Genomic DNA, 23439 nt, shown 5'->3' with positions numbered 1-23439 from the left:
ACAGGGAACAGAACACAAATTAGCCAACATCCAAAGAAGAACTTTGAATCTCTTTCAAGATGCTTATAGAACTATTCCTGAAGACTACTTAAAGACTAAAATGTGTCTAAGAGAGTTCAGGCGTCCTTTAGGAATACCAAATATTGATTTTCAATCTTGTTGGAGTTGTGCAAACTGCCTAATATACCAAATTTCAAGATATGTCTGTGCATGTAACTGAATTGCTGAAACCATTTGCCATTTTCCTAGCAAAGCATAAAGAAACGGAGGGTTGCTCATTACTTTTCCACAGCACAGCCACACAAATATGACACGATTCTTTCTCAGCCGTGAAAGAACATGATGTTATATTTAGGACAGAAGGTAAACAGGAAGGGGGAAAAAAAAAAATAGGTAGAAATATCCAGACAGAAAATGCACTTTATGCAGAGTGGGTGGATCTGGTTTAGCAGAACAGGGCGCACACTGAAATGAATGACTCAGTCTATAACAGTGTGAGTGCATGCTCCTCCAACACTGACACTGTGTCATTGAACTGCACTGGTACTCTTATAGATATGTGAGGAAACTTAGAGCTAGTTACAGCAATATTCACATTACTTTTGCATGCAAGTCAGTCATTTTATTACATTAGTTTCTTATGAAACTAGTGGTTCAATCTCGTATAAACTCCAGCAGATCAATATTTTAATGTCGCTTGTTACTGTATTTTGCACAAAAACAAACACTTTAAGAAGTATATAAATTCCTTATGAGTAACACACAAAGGTCAAAGTCCAATACACTCCCATCATACTACTATAAAATGCGAGCTAACAGTGGTGGTAAAAACAGTCAAGTTCTTTGCTTTGTCAGTTCCTCATTTGAGTTGAGAAACCTCAAGCCTCAAGCAGATTCTCACATACACACACATTAAAAGGTTTAAAATGTCTTCTCAGCTATATGTTTTTTTTCTTGGGTTCCTAGTTTGAAAGACACTGCAGAAAACACAACACACGAAAAACATAAATAACTCCAGACTCAAGAAATATTTAGCAATAGCACTTTATTGAACACAAACAACCCTAAGCCACAATACTGAATGACGAGACCAATTGGCTGCAGCAAACATTTTATAAAATAGATTCAGGTTTAATGTCACTAAATTGTTTTTTTTTTTTCCTTTTAACGTCAGAAAGACAGATGCAGGTTTTTCCAAAACAGTGAATGATCTTTTACATATTTAACATTTCTGTAACAAATTATCATTCACATGTTCACACAAAGGAATAACAAGGCAAAGTGCTTTCAGGATTGCATTGTCGAAAAAAATTAAAATAAAACAAAAACAGAAAAATGAATGGCTTGAGGTTAAAGGTGAGACGGTGGGTGAGAGGGGAAGGGTGGGGGAGTTGGGCTGGTCCTGTTTTAGAGTAGGCATGGGTGAGCTGTTGGGTGGGTGTGAGGGTGGTGGGATGGTGGGGCCTGGTCTGAAAAACCTCAAACCTTTCACCTTTGTCCCGTACCCCTTTGTAGTCAAAACTGGATGTAAAATGTTGGGGCAGTGCGGAAACAAGACGCCTGTGTAGCAGAATTTGGTACAGAGTGGACAGATGGATTCAAAGGCATACGGCTCGAGGGGCTCAAACTCATCCACATTTACAAATACACCTTACTATCATCCCTGTGACAACCTGTGATATCATTACAACTGTAGGGGGGAGAAAAAATAAAAATAATGAAAATAAATAAATAAATGGCTGACCCAAAAGGAAGCTGTAAACGTTGAAATATTGTATAGCATAGGGCTAGATAGGGAAAGTATATGTATAAGAGGAAACCAAAGAAATAAATGCTGTTAAAATATAAAGCCAATGGTTATTCATTTTCTTAAAAAGATGATTCCTCTGACCATTCGCCACTGAATGTTAAAGGGGATAGACTATCATCATAATCTGCATCATAACGTTGTCTGGCTTCACATTCCAGTGGTATTTTGTCGTATAAATGCTTCTCATAAATATTTTTTTTTCCAAACGTCAAATAGACAAGTACACATACAGCACAACCAAGCACACTTTATGTATAACTACCATTGCTTATGATAAATCTGTATTCCCGCACTGTGAATAAACTTTTTTTTTTTTGTAAGTCAGAACAGGTGGAGAGACGAACAATACTCAAGGCTGCAAAACAAGGAGGTAGGAGAAATGCTACTGAAAAAACAGCAAGTGACGCTAACGCAATCGTTCACTTAAACAATTGTGACACACCAGGCTTCCTGAACCATGCTAGTGCCAACAGCTGCTAGTCCAGTTGGAGTTTGACGAGCTGTGTTTTAACAAATGTTTGATTTTAACTTTGAATATTGACTTGGCTATTTAAAAAAAACAAAAGTGTATCTGCAGCTTTCTGACAGCTCCTGCATTGACTGGGGTAGCAGCTGTGGTGATGTACTAGTTAAAGAAATCTTAAGAGGCTCATTCATCTTTACACAAAAAAAGAAGAAGAAAAAAAAATGTCTGAATCGTGTCTTAACCCTATATTCCCAGACTGGTCATATTTCAAAATTGACTAATTTCAACTTCATTGGTCCTGTTGTCATCACAGGTCTCGAGACCGCGCTGCTGGTGATGGCATTGACTCCTTTACACACAGTAGAATAGTGTATTTGCAGATTTGTAAATGAGGTAATCAGCGTTAGGCTAAATAGGGAACCCTGTCGTTGACACACACGCCCACTTCATTCACCAGCAAAGAGAAAAAAAAATAAAAATTCTCAATCAGAGGGACAGGACTGTGGAAAATTAAATCAACTTTGGAATGTTGGGTGGACAAGCCAACTTTTTTTTTTTGTTTAACTTTCTATGAAGGTGCACTGTGAAACTCTTTGATTGTAATTCATCACATGACCTGATTCAAAGTCCTTCCACTCACGATAAGAGCTCCTTTGTCATTACCCCATAATAAGCCACTCAAAAAAAAAAAAAAAACACAAAACAGGCAACCCATTAATCTAGCGTTTCCTTTTTAAAACTCGCAATGACTTAAGGCTGCATCAGCAGCAGATCAACGCCTGCTTTAAGTCCAGTTGTGAGAGGATTGTTAATAGCTCGTGAGTTGCAACGAGGTGGCAACATCTACAGTGAAGCAGACTAAACATAAAAACACGGAGAAACAAAAAAGAAAGAGGGACAACCACTACTAAAATGTCACAGAACATGCAGTATACATCCTTTCCTACAGTAAGCTATTCCTAATAGCACATTCAAGGGGGCTCCTAATGGGCAAATTCTTTGATATGGCTCTGCTTTAGAGTAATCAAGCTTGGTGAGAGACTACTTCTATTATGGGCTCACAGAAGGAGCATGTCGATAAGGTGCTCCGTCAGAAGATTGCTGCCTTGGTTCAACTGCACGAATGCGTTGTGTCATTCAGTTCGACGGTAAACACTGGAAAGTGTTTCGAACATTTGTTTTCCTTCGTGTAAATAAATGTTTCCCCCCAAAGACACATCTTTTGCTGGTGAAAACAAACGGCACTTTCAAGGGGAATGTTTCTCTAAAACCACAATCACAGGACCTCCAAGTAACAAATTCTGAAAACACACAGGCTATACAGTAGATATAAATCTCATGAGTTTCTTAACTGTACAAGCTTTAGGCTACACACTGAAAAGGGAGGGACACGTAAGAACCCTTAATGCTTAACATTGAAAACAAATATAAGGCATTTCATATTTCCATTTATCCGCATACATCGCCGACAGCAGGTCTAAATATATTTTTTGTGTTTTTTTTGAGAAAACATTTCATTCAAGGAGGAAGAAAGGATGCATATACACATCTACACATGCAAATGAACATGTCTACACCGGCTATTAAACCAGAAGTCCAAACTACAATACCATCAAAGTCCATCCATAAGAAAGAAGAAGAAAAAATGCTCCTACTCAAATTTATCAACTTGTGCAGGGTCCTTTGTCTGAGCAGGCAGCTGTTAAAGATGTATGTCGATCACAGTTTTAAGAATGGAATATCACACACTCCACAATCAAATGCCACCTCTCTGATCACAAACAAGAGGACCACTTGAAATCCTTCATTTGCTACAGATGAGTGACTTTTGGTGTTAACAAAAAAAAGGGCATATTAAATATTTTTCCCAACTGAGGAAGCAATGATAAACAAAAGGTTATTGCACTTTTATCTTCCATTTCAAACGAGGTCAGCTTGAGAGAAGATGATCCATGCCTTAATGTCGAAGTAAGACAACAAATGTTACGTCACTCCTATAATATGATCACACTGTTATTAACACTGCACACAGCTACTACTGCAACCCTACTTGTAGTCAGTCTAGCCTAAAAATAAAAGACAAAAAACAATCTCCACAATCAAATCGCAACACAGTCACAACAAACAGTTTACCTATGTCTGATGTTGAATTCAGGTACCGCATCGTTTCACAATCTGCACTGTGAAGTTACTAACCGTCAACGAATACCCAAGAGTTGAGAAGAACAATCAGAAGAAAGCTCTGAAATTCCAGGCAATGGTCTTTCTACAGTTAATGTGTTACTGACAATCAAACCTCATGTTTCCTGCACTAGAGTTAGATGTTTTTCCTCACTTCTTTGCCTCAATTTGGTCTATAGGCTCCTTCGCTTCTTATTGTTGAGAGAGCCAGCTGAGCCCCGAGGTGCCTTCTTTGGATTTGTGCTTTCGTACTATTGATCCTCATCCATCTGATGTTTGATGTGCCCTAAATCGCATCAGTACTGTGCAAGTTATTCAGCCTCCCGAAGGGAGCAAATAGTGAAATCCAGACTAAAACTGTAGGAGTTCTTTAGAGTGTTTTGTTTGTTTTCGTTGTTTTAACTTGGATCACACTAGATTGAAGTAATAATGCTCAGTGGGAGTATGAGCCCCATCTACTGTAGTCATGTATGTTCAGTGTAATTTCTCTTTCCCAATATAAGGCTTCTGGGAAATACAAATGGAAGACCGTACCTTTCGGTAGTAACAAATAAAAGGCACCATGCCAACACTGTGTTCGATATTACACAGGTCTTATTGGTGGGGGAAATTAATGACCAAGTGTTCAGGCAGGGAAGGCGGTCAAACGAGCATTAGTCATAATGTAAAACTTGTATTGTTCTGACTTACAGAGGTAAAGTTTTATAGCTACCTTCATTTCCCACCTTAACTTAGACTCTACCCTTCGCTCCACATGACTTGCGTCAGATAACAGAGTCATTGGTTGATCGTAATGAAGAGAAACATGTCGCAACAGGGTTAACTAAGCTTTTCAGTTCAGTTTTCAATTCAAAAAGGAAAAAAAGAAGAATAAAAGGGCTTGTGCATGTTTAGGTTCGACATGCATATGTTGAAAAGTCACTCACACTACAAGAGAAATCTTCACAACTGGCATCAGGAAGGAAAAAAAAGAAAGAACGCCCCCGCCCCCCCAAAATCACAGAGGATAAATGTCAGCATTGTCACACAAAAGATCACTGATGAGGTAAAACTGCAGGTCCAATAAAAAGTACAAAGTGCAGTTGGCTGCCCCTTCGCAAGGTAGGAAACATGAGACATCTACTGACACTAATCAAACACTTCCGCGTAGATACATCTGATTTAGGCTGGTTTAAGCAGAATTACACAACTCACAACGAAATGGATCGAAAGATCTGAACTCTTTGTTAGCATAGCTGTACAAGCAAGAATTTCTTTTCTGTCTGAATATTTCTGAGGTACACCACTGCTCTCCCCCCACCCCCCACCCTGGTCGTTTGGCTCTAGATATTACATAAGCCAAAGTCGATTGTTTACGAGTGAACTCTGAATTCATTCACAGTGGAAAATATGGCGAGATCCCAACCACTCCGAGCAATCTCTGCACCATGGCAACCTTGAGCTATGTGCTACCTCAATTTATTTGTGTGCTTCTTGACACCCAGAGATTTTTGTAAGACCAAACAAAAGAAGGAAGAAAAAAAAAAAAGAAGCCAATTTTCTTTTTCAGCAATCCAACCTAGCAGCATAACTCTGAAGGTGACAACTAAACAGGTACTGCCAGGTATCATTTTCTTTTATAGCTTTTAAGGCAAAAGGCTCAACAGTGGATCAGAGGGTTGAATTGAAATTTGCAATTTACTTCAAGTAAGAACCAAGACATCCATTGAGGCAAATCAATTCTATTCTGTATTTATACCATGCAGTTTTGGACATCAAAAATTGTTTTTTTCTCCTTGTAACACACTTTACAAACCACCTTATTTACCACAAAACCTAGGGACTGCTTTGCCAATACCAAAGGGACTAAGTATATTCTTCAAAAAATGTCCAATTATAAAATAGACTTCTAGCAACACCAATTTTTTTTTTTTTCCCAAACAGAATACTTGGTTTCAAGTATGAATATCCCATGCAAATATTTATAGCTTTTCTTTTGACTAATATAACTGGTGAAAAGCATGCAGCTCCAAACACAAAATTTATAATACTCCTGCCTATGTCTGAATATGTTACGGACTGAGTAAATGTGATTAATGTCTAAAGGCAAATCAAGGTTTCTATGGCACTAAATGGGTGTAGCTTAGGTGCATTTTTTTTGTCAAATATAGGCTATTTAACGTGTGATCGTATCTACTGAAGACCACCTTGTCCCTCTTGTTTTACTGTACTGTAAGGCAATCTCAATGGAATGGATGAATATGAATGTTGAATTCATCTGAACTCCTGTCCTCCGTTTACCTTGTAGGCTACACTCCACACAATATGTATAGAGAAAGAAAAGTGATATTTCACAACAGTAAGCCTATACACCAATGATGATGCCAAAAGAAATATCCAGACTTTCGATGCAGGAAGACTACTACACACACAGTATAATATGCAGAGAATCATTTTACTACATGCTACCTGTATAATCATATCTATGCAAGACAAATGAAGAGCAACAGTTTAAAGTCGGGAGAAAGCAATTTGTCCTGCTCTAAACTGACCCTACATTCATTTCAGTCAGAAAATTCATGGCTCAGATTTGATGGTCAGACTGTAAACTGCTTGAATGCATAAATCCATTGCTGCTTTACTAAGAGGGGTTTCCCCCCTTAACACATTTTGGCAATCAGGCCTTTTTTTTTGTGACCAAAGATTATGACATCTAACCCGCATTTAAATCTTCCATTGGCATTTATGCTTTGATTTACTAAACTGGCCTAAATGGATGGCAGTGCAATATTTGTGCTGCACACTATTACACACGCACGTGCGCTATTGCTACAAGTGGACCTTTCATTGCTTTCCGTTTCTGACTCCAGATATATTGTATATGCTCCATTTGTTTAATCGTTGCTATATCAAAATCGTGATCTAGCTCCGTGCACAATCATTCAGTTATTACTGGTACACACAAATAATAATTATAATAATAATGAAAAAAAAGCATGTATAAGAACACTGTAATAAAACAAAAGGATTCAGTTACGACTTGTATAGTTGCAAGGGGCAATGGCTCCATTTACTAGTCAGATATGGACATCACAAGAGGCAAGCAAAAAAAAATTTAAAAAAGGACACCCCTGCCTGGACAGGCTGGCCTGACAGCACCTACTGATGGCAGAAAGAGTATGCAGTTTTTGAGGAGCCTGCCTGAGGTGTTTAAAAATCATTGGACTGACTTTAAGTGACTTAGACCAGAGTCTATCGTCAGCAGTAGGCTGGGTAATGTAACCATATCACGCTGCTGGGCCATGCACCCAGAAACCGATAACTCAAGTGAGCGGGCAGTGGACACTGTCCCCAAAAATACACCTTTTTTTTTTTTTTCTTTCTTTTTTTCCCTATTTTAAATAATGCATTGTTGGAGTACAATTTCATTGCAGCCTTTGCTTGTCTTTTTACAACCCTTCTTTCCTGTTTTCAGCAGCATTACACATGCATGTAAACATAAGTACATACATTACATCTGCTCTATTTTGCACACTTAGAACCTGAATGTACTAAAGTGCGTGCTTGACTATCTAATTAAGTGCTGTGGGATTGGGGTTAAAAAGGAATTAAATTATGGAACATCCCATCAAGAAGAAAAGTGTAGACATAATAATCCTGCAGAGATCTGATTGGATTAATAAATTCTGCCTGTTGTTTCAGCACAGATCCTGAGATTACAACAAAGTATGTACCTATCCCCAGTAATATTATATTGGTTCTCGAGAAAACTATAAACTAATCAAGAGAACGAAGGCCGGGGTTCACCAATTAGTTTCGCGTCATTTCAGTCAGTTATAGAGGTTGTATTAAATGCAAACTATGAATCATGAACTCAGAAATCACTGCCCTAACGTGTACTATTGTCAGTTTTAGAAAACCAAGTTAAATACAATTATGCGAAAGTGTTTTTGTAAGATGTATTTAACAACATAGCCTAGCCTAGGTCCTCATCTCTCATCCAGTCAACTAACGTGTGCAATTGTGCCACTTCATTACCTGTGGATATGAAGTTATCGCGCCAATGAAAACAATCTGACTCAGTGTAATTTAACCACCAGCCGATGGTTTTTAAAAATAAAAACAACAACAAAATAGCATAGGTACAACATCTAAAAGTCACAAACAGCTCTAGTGGTCCGATACAATCATCTTTAGTATGCTTAGTACCAGAAAATGGGGTGAAGAGACAAAAAAAATGAACACAAAAAAAGCACATATTTGGATTTCTGCTATTCCTGAAATCTAAATAACAGGTATTGGCCTAAGCAAAGATCCCTCTTTTTCCTCTTAGCCCTATTTGATTCTATTAGGGATTTCAAACTCCCTGGTCTTTGATAATGCCGGGACACAAAGATAAGCCGGGCAGTTTTATTCCCACTAGATACTGTGGTTTAATGCTGTTCCAATCAAATTGGTGGAGACATGATTGGTCTCAGGGCTCGTCATTCTCTGCCATTAAGCAATCCAACTGAAATGATGTGTTACGTACGGAAGGCATGGGTCAAAAAGGCATTTCATGAGATGCCATAAAGGCAATCCAGTGCATTTGTGTTGACACTGACAGTAAAATGCCCGGCACACAGAGCCATTCGTTTAGTCTTTAGGTTATTTTTCCATGAAATATTAAAAAAAAAAAACCAAAAAACTAACCCCCGAGAAAAAAAGAAAAATCAAAACACATTCCAGGGAAACAAAAGCCCTTGTGACAGTGATTGTCTATTCAATAACGCCAAACAAAAGAAGGCCAAAAGAAAATATTGCTTGAAAACTGCCCAATAAAAATAGCAGACAATACTCCTTAATCTGTTCTAATTGATCAGCGTTTACCGGTTGACCTATAAGCTATTAGATGCTTAAGACTAGTTCATCAGCTCCGAGAAATACTCCTTTAGAGAGAGCTTGTTAAAACCGCAATGCTGATGGCCAGTTCAACTTCAGAAACACAAAGAGCAAAAACATCATTAGCGCCAAAACCCAAAATTGATCACTCTTTTCAACAATCAGGTCATTCAGATTCTAAAATCTTTTCCTTAAAAACACTGTTAAAGAGATGGGAAATAAATTGAAATGGCTTGTTCACTTATGTGCTCAGATATATGATGCTTTGATGAGGTGTTGTTGGCAGATATTACTAGTAAAGCCTTCATCTAGAATAAACAAGGCCTCAGTCAGTCACTATCCTACAGTAGTTCTCTAGTCCTACAAAAAGAGAACATTAGGCCTACGGACCCTGGGTGAAGATGAAGCAGCTGCTAAACGAGTTGACGAGGTATATCGAGATCTATTGTCTTTCTCTATACAGTACAGTTCATCTCAAATAAATAATTTATAGCCATAGTAGTGTTGATCAACTTTGGTCATAACTTATATGCTTAGAAACATTCTAGCTTAACAAACACTTATTTAGCATCTTTAAAAAAAAGTCAGCCAGCATTAAGAACAGATCGATGTTACGATGCTGACCCGAGCATGGCTCTCCTTTGGAAGGAGAGCATGCCAATGTATTCAGCAGCATTACCAAATTATCTTAAAATGCCAAACAATTCTAGGCCGTACATTTAAAGTACACTATGGAATTAACATCTTTGTGACCCTTTTCCAAATTTGCAGATTGTACTGTAGTACACAAGCATTGCACTCTGAAGCTAAATTTAGATTTTTCCCTTGTGTGGTTCCTTCATAAAAATCTAGGCTAACGGACAATTTAAAAACAAAATTAAAAAGAAAAAAAAGAAAGTAATTACCATAAAAAACAAAGAAACTCTTTGATCATTAATTTGGGAAGGCTGTATGTTCCTCTACAAGGTCACTGCAACTGATTTAACATGATATGACTTTCTTTATAGTGAGTGATATGAAGCGAAATACAGTCGAGGATAAAGACATGCTCTTAAATGTTGGTTATATAACTATGTCAACATGATTTTAAAGGGTTAAATGATTTAGAGATGGCCAGATTGCTAGTGTTTATTTTGAATGCCACACTTTATCTGAGTGACCTTGTAGAGCAATGTGCCTCTACATATTAAGCACTATTAGGAGATGGAGGAATGGGATCTAATTGCATATTAGGTTTGACTGCACCTCAAGAGAAGACCAAACACTCACGCACACACAGACACACAAACACATACATACACAGAAAACAGACATGTGGGTGGGTGCTCTCCTGGTCCTCTGGGCCATTTTAAAGGGAGTCGCCCCCTGGTGGTGATGATGGTGATAGCAGCTGACTGAGAGGGCCGTGTGGCCTCACTCAGACAGACACCCGTCGAGGCCAACTGGTGCACCGTGACGGTCTTTGACGTAGCCGTTGTGGAGGCCGTTGCTGGGCAGCGGGGCGCAGGCGGCAGTGATGCCGCAGTGCTTCAACAAGTTGAGACCTGGGGAGGGGGAGACTGTAGGAGAGGAGCAGGAGCAGGAGGAAGGGTCCCGCTGGGGGAAAGGCTTCATGGTAGAGAGGATCAGAGCCAGGCAGTCAGCCACGTCCTTGTTGGGAGCACAGGCCAGAGCTGGGGTGTGTCCTGTTCCACATCAAAATGCACATTAGAGCATCATGTGTCAGAGATTTTCTAATCAATATTGGAACTACCGATAATTAACTAATGAAACATTTAAACAATTAAAAAGTAACTCAGTGGTACAATTTCAGAGAAATACTACATTTTCTTAATTCTAATTGCTTAGTTTGCCTCAGCTCCCCCTCTTAAAGCTCTTATTACTGACTCACTTCCAGTATATGGTTTGTTGTCCACAGGCATCGGTAAACCACTTTAATATTCAGTATAGCTCAACTTCTGAACACTCGCCTCATACATTGTTGCTTCCATCTCAGTGGCCAATCAAAATCAAGGGGTGAGACTTGCATCAACATCGTCTACAATGATCCTGTCTGTCACTGTCATCCAGCACTGAAGAAGGAAGCTTTTGTAACTAAGCAATAATAAGCACTTCAGAAAAAACCCTCTACAAATTAGATCACAGGCACACCCAGTGCAAAAGCAGCTGCCTTTGGACAATGACCCTCAGAGCACTGAAAGGCCACTGCTCACTACCTGCACAGCCACATGTATGCAAAGTCTGTGTTAGTTAGTGAACACAATGAAATGTTTTACATCTGAAGAAAGAGACATTTTGCACATTAGGTTATTAAGGTAATAGATCTTTTTCTTTCACCGCTGGCTACCTGCACATAAAGGGCCAAAATCCAATAAGTAATGGCTTTAATATCATTCCACTGCCTGCATATTTAACCCATGTGCCATTAATAAAGATCACAAGTTTCAGTAATAATATAGAGCTAAAAACAAAAAGAACACTTGGATATAATGGTAGCAGTGTTTGGTGGCCAATGCATGTTTGTTTACCAGACCTATTAAAATCTGCTTTCAACATTACTTCCCTCAAACAGTAACAAGATTAACAAAATAAATGAACTGATTAAAAATGGACTGCCTTTTGTGTTCTTATCTATAGAAAAACGAAACAAACTGAAAAATCTCAATTTCAGTGTTGCTCACCTTCCTCATCCACAGCCAGCACCGTGGCTCCTCTACTCAGCAGTGCCTGCACCACCGTAGCCAGGCCATTGCGTGCTGCAAGATGGAGGGGCCTGTGGACAAACAAGGTAGTGTGTGGGAAAATAAATAAATAAATAAATGCAAGTCATGATATTCAATAAAAGATCCATCCTAAATCCAATGCTCAGATGTAGATCCTAGTGATAGTAATTAAATTCCTGTACATCTGTTACTGCAACATGGCAAAATATCTTCTTAACAATACAGGGGATAAATTCTACAAATTAATTAATCTAAATTAAGTAGATTCCTGCATGAAAAATGTAATATATTAACACTTTACAGTTGAAAGGGAGAAAAAAAAAAATCACGTTTGAAAAAACATGGACTATGCAGCATGTTGTGGGTGTCAGTCTAATTCCACATATACAAAAAAATCTATTGTTGGTTTAAAATGTTGCCAAGTTCTCACATTTGCAGAGCACTGTTGGTGGCATTTATCAGAGTGGGACTGTGGATCTCGCCCAAAATCAGCAGGGCGCACATCTCATGAGCCTGAGGAATAAAACAAATGACCATTAAATAAATAAATAAATAAATAAATAAAAACAATAATAATAATAATAATAATAATAATAATAAAATGTCAACAGAAAGATATTCCTTAGAGAATTCCTGTGATCTGAGGATCTTGTGAAAAACTAACGTGTACCTTGCTGCAGGCCAAGTGCAGGGCAGTGTTCCTATTCTCGTCCAGCAGTGTCAGGTCAGCCTTGGCCCGGTGAAGGAGGATGGCTGGACAACACCCAAGACACAAAATTTGTTTTTTGTTTTTTTGTTGCACTAATTTGCCTTTTTCTTTTTTTTATTGTTATAGAAATGTTTCACATTCTGCAACAAAAACTAAATCCCACATAAGTAACAGTTGTAGTACTTACCCACGGTGCCGCTGTGTCCCTTGTCAGCTGCTACCATCAGAGCAGAGCGTCCACTTTTGTCCACTGCATTGATGTCTGCTCCATGACGAAGCACAAGCTGAAGTCCTGCGACATCCTCAGCAAATGCAGCAGCATGCAGTGGGGTCCTATAGAGACAGGAAACAAAAAAACCCCAAAACAAACAAAACCCTGTTAAATGTCTGTGCTTACGAGCCAACTTTCCTGTCAAGCTCTTTGCGGTCAAACAGGACCAGGCTGCTGTACGTCTTTTTAAATTGTCTTTTATGCCCCCTTTATTAAAGATCTGTTTCGGATATTCCACCAAGATCTCCCAGTCGAGAATGTGGGAAAATGTTTGCCCATTTATAAACTATGTAACATTTAACTCCACATCCTATCCCTATATTTTTGTTTATAGCCAAAATCACACTAAATCACAACAACAGTTGCCTCAAGGTGCTTTGTACTGTAAGGTACCCCTACAAGCAGGAAACCCCAACAATAACCACAATTTGGTAACCACAATTGCTCCACATTGGTCATCTTTTGCACAGTCTAAAAGTCCCGGGTTTTTGTTTTTTTTTTCTAAATTGAACAAATTTATTCCTAAAAACCTGATAAAGTACTTTTCATTCTGCAGCCTCACCTTCCTTTGGCATCTCTGGTGTTAATCATGTGGACCCCAGAGGTTTCCAGCAGTCTTTCTGCAGCACCGCAGTGGCCATTCATCCTATCAGCAAGAAAACCATGTTAATGAAAAGTTAATGTTATCTAAAGGTAATTCGTTTTTCCAGACCAAGATACTCACAGAGCACAGTGCAGGGGGGTGAAAGGGTTTCCCTCTTCATGGATAAATGTTTTATATTCAAGTAAAACCTCCAAACAGTCTTCATGCCCTGAGAACAAACACACAAACACACATTTAACATTAGAGACAACAGATGTGACAGTGATTATGTGTAACATTAATGTTTGGGGATTAGGCATTAAACTGAGCAAACCTTTGTAAGCAGCCCAGTGTAATGGGGTGTATTGTTTGTTGTCCAGCAATTTATCTTGTGGGTCTGTTTCCATGGCGGCCTGCACCAGACTGGCCAGGATCTTTGTGTGGCCTCTGGATGCAGCATAGTGCAGCGGTGTCCTACCCTTGGTGTCCCGACATAAAGCAGAAGCTTTGTGCTCCAGCAGGGCTGTCACACACTCATCATGACCCAACACAGCCTGTGCAACGAAAAACAATGGGGAATGAGCTAAACTTCAATGTCAAAAACTGAATTCAGAATATTACTTTTTTTTTTTCCCTTTACATTTTACTTCCAAGGAGCCAGACTTTTTCTAAAGTGGTCTTGAACAATAGTATAGTTCTCCAGGCTTTCCAAAGGTCTTTCAAAGTTTTGTTTGGATACTGGCTGCTTTTTCCATTCATTTTTAGTTCAGTGCTTGTACGTGACCAAGTTTTGTTTTTTGTTTTTTCTTTAAAAAAAAAAATTTAAAAAAAAATGCCAAAGACAACACAATCTAACATGCATTTGGGTATTTTTGCAGCAACATGCATTTGCATAGGACTAACAGGTGAAAACTTTGTGCATCTGAGTAGTGTCCAGTTTATAAAACATTTGATGACAATTTTACAACTGGAAAAAAGAAAAAAAAAAAAATAGGGAGAAAATCCATCAAAGAGCTGAAACAGGACCAGAAAGATGCACCTGGCATTGTCATTGTCATTAGAATTTTCAAACAGGGGCACATGTTAAAAACCAGCTTTATAGTTACAATGTTGTTTTTGTTTGTTAATAACAACTTCCAAGTTTAATGGCAACATTTAAATTACTATATTTCAAACAGAGATGGCATTTAGGAGTATTCCAGCTTTCTGTCACAGTCCAAAGACATGCATGCTAGGTTAACTGTTGTTTCTTTGACCTACCCCTCTGTGCAAAGCTGTGCTGCCTCTCTTGTCCTTGGCATCTGGCAGGGCACCCTTCTCTAGCAGGAAGTGGACACAGTCAGTGTGTCCTCCGAGAACAGCCAGCATCAGAGGGGTCCTGGATGGGGACAAAAGCAACAAAAAATACACTTTAGCACTGGATGTTCACTCGTCAAGTTAGCTTTAAGCATTAAAAGTTTTTTGAAGCTGAATGAAAAAATAAATAAAAATAAAATAAAAATAAAAATATAAAACAACTCACTGGCCAAATTTGTCTGCCATGTTAGTGAGATCTCCCTCCTCCCCATAATCAATCATCATGCGCAGGCAGTCAGAGTGTCCATTCACAGCTGGAATGTAATAAGATACAAAAGAACAATTACAAGGTAAAAACAAAAACGAAACACAAAATCGACTTGTGGGAAAGAATCACAAACATTGCTGTATCAAGAAATCTTCCAGCTCAGATACCTGAAACATGAATTGGAGTCCACATGAGGCGGTTGTCATTGAGGAGACAGGAAGCCCCCTGGGCCAATAGCACCTCCACACAGCGTGCGTAGCCTTTCTGTGCAGCCAAGTAGAGTACAGAACGGCCTGCAGCGTCCTGCATGTCCACATATGCTGCTGTCTCCGTGAGCACACGCAAAGCCTGCCAGTGGCCCTTATCAGCCTGAACGAGCAGAGGAAGGTAGTCACAATTTTGCATTTAGTTAAGATTATGAAGCTGAAGACGAGCAGAAGTGACTGCAAGTGAGTGCAACACTTACAGCAAGATGCAGTGGACTGACTGGAATGCTGCTCTCTATGTCTCCTAGTGCATTAAAGGACATCTCCAAGAGCTGAAAGCAAGGCAGAAGAATTGATGTTGTGTAATTTAGGAAAGAAACTAGTAAAAGAAAATGTTACATAAATTGTCATTAGCCTCATGAACTAATCCCCAACCTGATGCAAAACGTGTGAGATGACTGATTAATCTATGGGCCAAGTTATTTGGTGAGTTCAAAACAGGAAACTCACCAGCTCCAGATTCTGTTTGTTGCCATGGTAAGCTGCATAGTGAACAGCACTGTAACCCTTTGAATTCACCATTGATGGATCAGCACCATTGTCCAAAAGATGCTCCAAGCAGCTGTTATTAGAAGAAGAAAAAAAAGACATAAAGAAGACATGTAATTTGCCTACAATTAACCGGTTATGGTCAGGTGATGAAAAGACAAAAAAAACAAAACCCCCAAAAAAAACAAAAAACAAAACCAGAACTTACAAGTATGACTCCTTTGCCTCATCCTCATCATTCTGATGGCTCCCAGAAAAATGACGATCAACTCTGAAACAAACGAGAAATGCTTCCATTTAGTCAAACTTTCCTAAATTATGCTGTGACGTGGTTAAAACTTAACTTCTCAAACTTGATGGTTCATATGGGTCATATATAGAGTCATATTTGTCTGTATAGGCTGGCGAGAACAGTTTATCCGATACAGAGGAAAACGTAGTGTCTGCTGTGAGTAGTGCTCAGACCTTAACATGGAGAAACAAAATAATTCTTCCACAAACACATGGCACAAAATACCAGATCCACCTCAACAAGTGTACACCTGCATTTAAAGGGTGCAGGACCGTGAAGACAGCCGGTTTGAAAGAGGAGTAAACAAGGGACCACATCCACTGTGAACAACCATCGTTTAGGCTACGTTCACACTGCAGGTCTTAATGCTCAATTCCGATTTTTTGATCAAATCCGATTTTTTTGTCTGCTCGTTCACACTACAAATAAAATGCGACAGCAAACGCTCTCTAGTGTGAACGCTCAAAGCGGCCCGCATGCGCAAAAGAAGACTTCACACACAACGCGCTCTGTTTAGACCCAGAGCAACAGTATTGTTTGACTGATGGCCCTTAATATAAAGACTTCGGTCTTCACGTTTCCCAATTTTTGCTTTAAGTTATTTTGTTATTTACATAATAATGTAAATAATCTAATAATGATCCTTATTGCCGTTTAAGAGAGGAGCGGTGCTTCAAAGGATAGCTGTAGATTTCTGTCAGAATCTGCAGATTATACAGTACAAATAAAATGTTTACATTGTCTTCCCAACAGTTTCACTGACATCTACACTGGATGGCCAGGAAGCGTTCGCGATGTCTTCTCGGGCGCTGATAATTGGCTTCAGTCTTGTGTCGGTGACGTAAAAGGCGGATTTAATGCGACTTGACCGTTCAAACAGCAGTCGCTTTCTAAAACATCGGATATGTATCGGATTCAGTACCACATACGAAAGTGACCCAGATCGGATTTGAAAATATCGGATTTGTGCCGTTCACACTGTCATAGCATGATCGGATATGGGTCGCATAGGGTCAAAAAAATCGGATTTGATGCGCTTTCGCCTGCAGTGTGAACGTAGCCTTAGAGGTGGTGGATTATGACACCACTTATCAGCCACTGATGATTCAGTTTTGAGATGCCTTCCCAGGCATTTCAACCCCATCTCACACCTTGCATCAAAGTGTGAGCTGCTGTTTTAGAACACCCAAATACCTAAAACAACCATCACATGTTTGAGAACTGAAGAAGCTTCTTGGACTGGGGTCTCAAACTTGTGGCCCACGTGAAAAAACATAATGCAGTTTGGCCCTTGAAGTTACTTTTTTTTGTTAGGGAGGATTTGTTTGTTGTTAAGTGCAATGTTAAAATAAGTTCTTTAAAAAGCAAAAAAAAATATTTAATATGAAGGCAATATGAGCAGAATGTACAAACATGTTGAGGGATTGGCTGTGTTTAGTCCAGTGAAAAAGTTATTTGTAAAGAAAAAATTTTCACTAGCAGTCAAAAACTAACGTGTACACTTCGGCCTGTGCTTTTATTTTGTTAAATACGAACAAAATTATAGCAGAAGTGCTGCCATGTTTAAGGCCAGAAAGAGAGTACCAATTTGTTTATTTGGTAGTTAGTAAAGTGGCCCTCATATGAGATGACAGTGCCAGCAGTAGCCTACAGCTCATTTAAGTTTGAGACCCCTGCTTTTGGATGAGAGGCAAAATAACGTATCTATATTACAAGTTTTTAAAATCAGCCAGCCATTTTTCTAAAATAACAGTTGACTTTTTGACTTGGGCTGAATTTGGTAGCTTGTATTGACTCGGTCTTTTCAAACAGAAAACAGAGAGAAGGAGATTAACAAGTGTCTAACCTGCTGAAGGCTTGAGAGGCAGCAGAATAGTGCAGGGGAGTACAGCCTGTCTGGTCAGGCTCGTTGACCTCAGCGCCAGCGCTCACCAGGGTCACAGTGCACTGGTACCTCCCATTAGCAGCCGCATAGTGCAACGGTGTCCTGCAGACAGAAAAAAGTCCTCACTTTGAATTCTAACCTGTGTTGAGTATGCAGGACATGATACTCAGATGCTGTTTAAAACCAGATGACACCTGAACAAGATGAGCAGGACTCACCTTCCCATTATGTCCCTCTTATTCAAGTCGGTACCGCTACTTAAAAGCAAGTTCAGACATTCAACATTTCTGGAAAAAAAACAAACAAAAAAAAAGATCATGAGAATAAATGAAATGGAAGTAAACAATTTAATGTAATGCATGTGCAACATTTCTGCTCATTTTAATATTTTAGTGTTAAACCAGATTCTGCATCTCACCCTCCAGAGGCAGCAGCGTGTAGACAGGTCCTCCCAAAGTTGTCAGGGGTGTTTATGTCAAACCCAGCTGATAGTACATGCTCTTTACTCATAGATGAAACTATACTATACAGCTGACCTGTGGGGCAATGAGCAAACAGCTGGAGGTAACAACTATCTCAAAGTAATACACAGACACAGATGGTAAGGGATTAGTGTAAAGAAGAGTGCACACATTTATTAAACAAACCTGAGGAGAGTAACTTGCGACAACAGTCTGAAAACCCGTACAGCACAGCTAAGTGCAAGGGGAACATTCCATGGATCCCACGTCTGCAAAGAAGAAACAAAACAGTCGATGGTACAAATGCATCTACTTACAACCAAGCGTCTTACATCGTGAAACATAAACTTTAATGCACCCTCATATTGGGCTATGCTTTAAACCATTTCTATAACCTCACAGTAACATTACTACATCAGCAACACCACTTAAAGTTGTCTGATACCTGGCCGTGTCTGCTCCGTTGGTCATCAGAGTGCTGATCAGCAGTTCATGGCCGTACTTAGCAGCAACGTGGAGAGGGGTATTGCCATACTTATCCACACAATCAATTTCCCCACCTGACGGAAATCAGAGTACAGGGAGTAAATCAAAGACCCATTAACAGAAGAGAAAGAGACAGTGACATGATCTTATAATAAAATAAAAATAAATATGAGACCGGACACTCTGTGTTACCATTTTGGATGAGGATCTGAGAGCGTGTAAAGCGTCCGTGAATGGCTGCCATGTGCAGGGGGCTCTTCCCTTCTTTGCTCTGCAGGGGGTAACAATCACATTTCAGGGTAGATCTTATGCATGGGGGGCATATTTGCCTTTTTAGATAGTGGAGCAGTGAAGATAGACAGAAAAGTAGAGAGCAAGAGAGAAAGAGGGAAGACAGCCCAGACTTAAACCTGGGCCGGTGCACTCTGGCACTAGGATAAAGGCACCTATAGATTTTCGTTTGATAATTTTCTTCAACAAAAATGTGCAGTAATATTCTTATTAAGGCACTGTAAACTAGAAACTGAGAAATCATAAATGGTAAATGAAACCTTGGGACCTGGATTTCGTTTGGTTCTTTTTTTTCTTAATATTTGTATATGTTGTCAGAATGGCCAAAGGATCGAATAATCTGATCAACCCATCTACAACTATTCCAACTCTGACTCTTGCAAAGCTGCCCTAAATAAAAATGTGGAGTTTCACTACTTTCAGAAGCAGTGAAATAAAGTAAACAAGAAGAAGAACCAAAACAGCTACCTGCTGGTTGACATCTGCCCCATTGTTGACCAGCAACTCCAGACAGAGGGCACCGTTGGTGGAGACGGCAGCCAGGTGCAGAGGGGTGTAGCCACACTTGTTGGGTTGGTTAACATTAGCTCCATGGTTCACCAGCTCTGTAGCCACAGCTTCTTGCCCCATGTAGCAAGCCACATGAAGCGCAGTGTTTCCAAAGCCATTGGGCTCATCAATCTGACAATAAAACAGAACAAAACGACATCAGAATGTGCCAAAAGCCTGAAAAATAAATAAAGTGCACCCTGAGCTGCTCTCAGACGCTCACAATTTATAAACCAGACATGAGGGAAGACTACTTTGGCTTTTCTAAAGGTAAATATTTCTTGCATAGTTACTCACATCTGCCCCCATCCTAAGCAGGTACTTTACAATTTCAATGTGACCACTTGCAGCAGCAGCATGGAGAGGTGTGTAGCCCTGTTTGTCCTTGCAGCTCTTGTCAGCACTGCGCGACACCAGTAACTTCACAACCTCTAGATGCCCTGTGGATAATACAAGAAAGACACAATTCATTACAAGTTCTACTTATTTCAACAGATTAAAAGCCCAGGCCGGCACTTGTCATCATTCCTGTAAGTGCTATTTGGCAAGAAAAGTAAAACTTGCTTACCCAGGTAAGCAGCACAGTGGATAGGCTGTCTCTCCTTCTTATCGATGGCACTCAGGTTGGACCCTTTGTTCAGCAGCAGCTTAACCATCTGCAAGACAAATTGAAGGAACTTTATTGCAAAGAAAACACTATGTCCTTCAAAAACAAAGCAAATCACTTAAGCCTCACCTCCTGGAAACCACTCTGCGCCGCATGGTGCAGGGCAGTCCTGCCACTGCGATCTGCCATGTTCACGTTGCTCAGCTGGGTCAGCAGGGCCTCTGCGCAGCGCGAGGCACGGTTGGCAGCAGCCACATGCAGAGGCGTCTGCCAGAACTTGTCACGTGCATTTGCGTCAGCTCCGCGCCTCAGCAGCAGACCCACTGCCCTCTGGGAAGAGGGAAGCAATCACCACAGCTTAAGGTGCATATCACATCTGCAGCTTCCCACATTTAATTTAGTGCAGTTCATGAGTGTGTAAGTCTAAATAAGAATTATAATCTCTGTAAATTAATACATAAAAGACTTAGATGATGAGGTCATCTGACTGGGAAATCATCAGTCTTAAACGAAAAAAAGGAAATACATTGCTTACGTCATTCCTGGAAGCAGCTGCCCTGTGCAAGGGGGTCAACCATATATGGTCTTTAGCATTTACACTGGCACCTGTGATACAGAAACAGAAACACTATTACATACTATATTACATAGTAGATTTTAATTATATTTCAGGTGATACAGAGGTCGAGTGAACCAAGAATGAGCAAGCTTATTTTTGTGGAACAATGATCAGGTGTTAGGATTACTTGCTAACAGAGGTGACCAATACTTAATGCACAGATAGATGGACGCAATTCAGTCACCTGATTCAATGAGGAGGTCCATTATATGGACGTCTCCCACACAGGCAGCAGCATGAAGTGGCGTACGACGCTCTTGGTCCTGATATGCGGGGGGAAAAAATTAAAAGGTATTTTTTTGGGGGTAACGTCCTTCAAAATCATGATCATGGTAACTGAATCTGCTTCATACCAGTGCATTGACATCCTCCTTTTTGTGCAATAATAGTTGAACTTCTTCAGCATTGCGACTGAAGATGGCCTGGACCAGAGGAGGCTGCAATACAGGAACATCAGTCAAATTACCGCAAAAAATAACGTTGCAAAAAAATTACGTGCAGCCGGAGCGCTGACTCTTATACGACCATCACACATCATCTACGTCTCATCTGAGGAGGTTAAACCATCGTTAAAGCAGTCAACTGCGCAGTGGAGAGGTTAAATGTACTCCCGTGACATTAAATGTTTCACTGAATATTTTTACTGTGTGTAACTGAATGGGTTTCTTGTTTGCTTCCAGCAGATACACCAAGCCTTTGGCTGAGGCCTATAGGCCATTTTTACTTACGTCAGCTAGCCAAATGGCTTCTGTTAGCTAATTCTGCAACAGAGCTGGCCCTGACCCAGACCAGGGCCTAAACTACACCATCAAAAAAATTAAAAAGTAAAACAAAAAAACCCTCACAGATTAACATTTAAAAGACGAAGATTGCTAATCTTTTCAAATAATACCATTACCATGCGAATATCCGGCTAAATATGCATGCACCCGCCGCGAGCTAATAATGAAAGCAAGCCGTTCGGCGGAGAAGACGTAGTATGTTGCGCACAAGAGCAGAGTCTCTCCCAGCAAATAGACTGCGCCACAGCACAAATTCGGAGCGCTTTCTTCCAGCGTACCTGGTCTGCAATATTGAGTACTCCCATCTCCCAAACTCAGCCAGGACGGAGCTCCTTCATGAGGATAAAACTTCGAGGTATATTGTGGTGCGCTACTGTGTCCTCTTCTTAGACTACACCCATAGCTGATTGCAAACAGAAATACGGTCTCGGTCTGTCACTGTTGTTGTCTGTATCCAGTGTCTGGTCTGCTGATACTGGCTACGACTGTGCGGGTCCGCCTACAGGCGTGGCGGTCTGTTTTCGTCTCCTCGGATAAAATGGCGACACCGTGCGGCAAAAGAACGGTAAAACAGCCCGGCGGTGTGACGTCTGTGGCATGGAAACTTGATTCTGCCACCGAAAAAAAATGTTTTTAAACTTGGAACCTACAAGTTAAAATTTCGGTTAACTTACTCAGTAAGTCGAAATTTCGACTTAGCTCTGCATGACAAAAGAAAAAAAAAATACAACCACTGAAAAACAAAAAAGTTCCACTAATTTCAGGTTATTTCAAACTTTTGACTTAAGAACTCAAAATTTAAAGTAAATTTCTCAATTGTGAGTTATTTTGAAATAGTAGCCAACTCTTTATGATAAATAAATAACCTGACATTTTGAGATATTATCCCAAAATTTTGAATTATGGATGGTAAAAGTGTTCTATTTTGGGGGGTTTGGGGGATTTTTTATTCAACGGTTGAAGAAAAAACCCCAAAACACCATCTGTGGTGGTTACAGTTTAAATACAATAACACTTTATCGCATTGATTAGTCATGTATTCCCTTTTCTATCACTATAACTTAAAACATTAATTCCATCATATTGTTCTGCCCGCTAACTGGCTTTTGGCTGTCATTGCAGAGCCATATCCATGCAAATCTCCATTTCAGTTAAAGGGAGTTCTACTTTTTGTAAAACAAGAGCCAATAAAAAGTACGACATCTCCATTTCCATGTGTGAGAGTGAAACTGAAGTGAAAAATCACAGATGAAAAAAAGTAATGTAGGCCTTGGGTGTAATAATTAAGATCAAGTTAAATATCCAGATTTGCTGGATATTCGTCCAGGCTACAATGGTAAACAGTAAAATAAGCCTAGAAATTATTGACTGTTATTTTTTATTTAGCTTGAGGACCTTTGTTTTTAAACGTGATCTATCTCCCCTCTGTTATCGTTCTCGCCTTCACTGCCTCTGTTCCTTGCAGCTTCACTGTTACTGTCTCTATCGCATTCACACACTGTGTTCTGTCTTCTACTGACTTTCATTCTCTCCAGTGCTACTCTC

At 39.8% G+C, this 23439-nt stretch overlaps 1 protein-coding gene across 1 annotated transcript; it reads right to left on the bottom strand.

The window, feature by feature from the left end:
* Positions 1–1028: 1028 nt before the first annotated feature.
* Positions 1029–22430, bottom strand: ankrd52a (ankyrin repeat domain 52a). Its single transcript, XM_026155348.1, has 28 exons — positions 22173–22430; positions 21466–21549; positions 21297–21375; positions 21029–21099; positions 20623–20823; positions 20455–20542; positions 20184–20326; positions 19806–20018; positions 19239–19317; positions 19006–19120; positions 18747–18829; positions 18518–18635; positions 18318–18386; positions 18061–18201; positions 16131–16193; positions 15884–15995; positions 15634–15705; positions 15335–15536; positions 15126–15213; positions 14864–14981; positions 13938–14157; positions 13745–13832; positions 13583–13666; positions 12937–13082; positions 12711–12793; positions 12471–12553; positions 11999–12090; positions 1029–11002 (listed from the first exon to the last, which is right to left on the bottom strand). The coding sequence occupies exons 1-28, from the start codon at positions 22197–22199 to the stop codon at positions 10731–10733; spliced, it is 3234 nt and encodes a 1077-aa protein (XP_026011133.1). The 5' UTR covers positions 22200–22430; the 3' UTR covers positions 1029–10730.
* Positions 22431–23439: the final 1009 nt, after the last annotated feature.

This window comes from Astatotilapia calliptera, chromosome 20, assembly GCF_900246225.1.
Source record: "Astatotilapia calliptera chromosome 20, fAstCal1.2, whole genome shotgun sequence".
NCBI lineage: Eukaryota > Metazoa > Chordata > Actinopteri > Cichliformes > Cichlidae > Astatotilapia > Astatotilapia calliptera.
The sequence above is the reverse complement of the archived record's forward strand: the minus strand, read 5'-3'. Positions and strand labels throughout refer to the sequence as shown.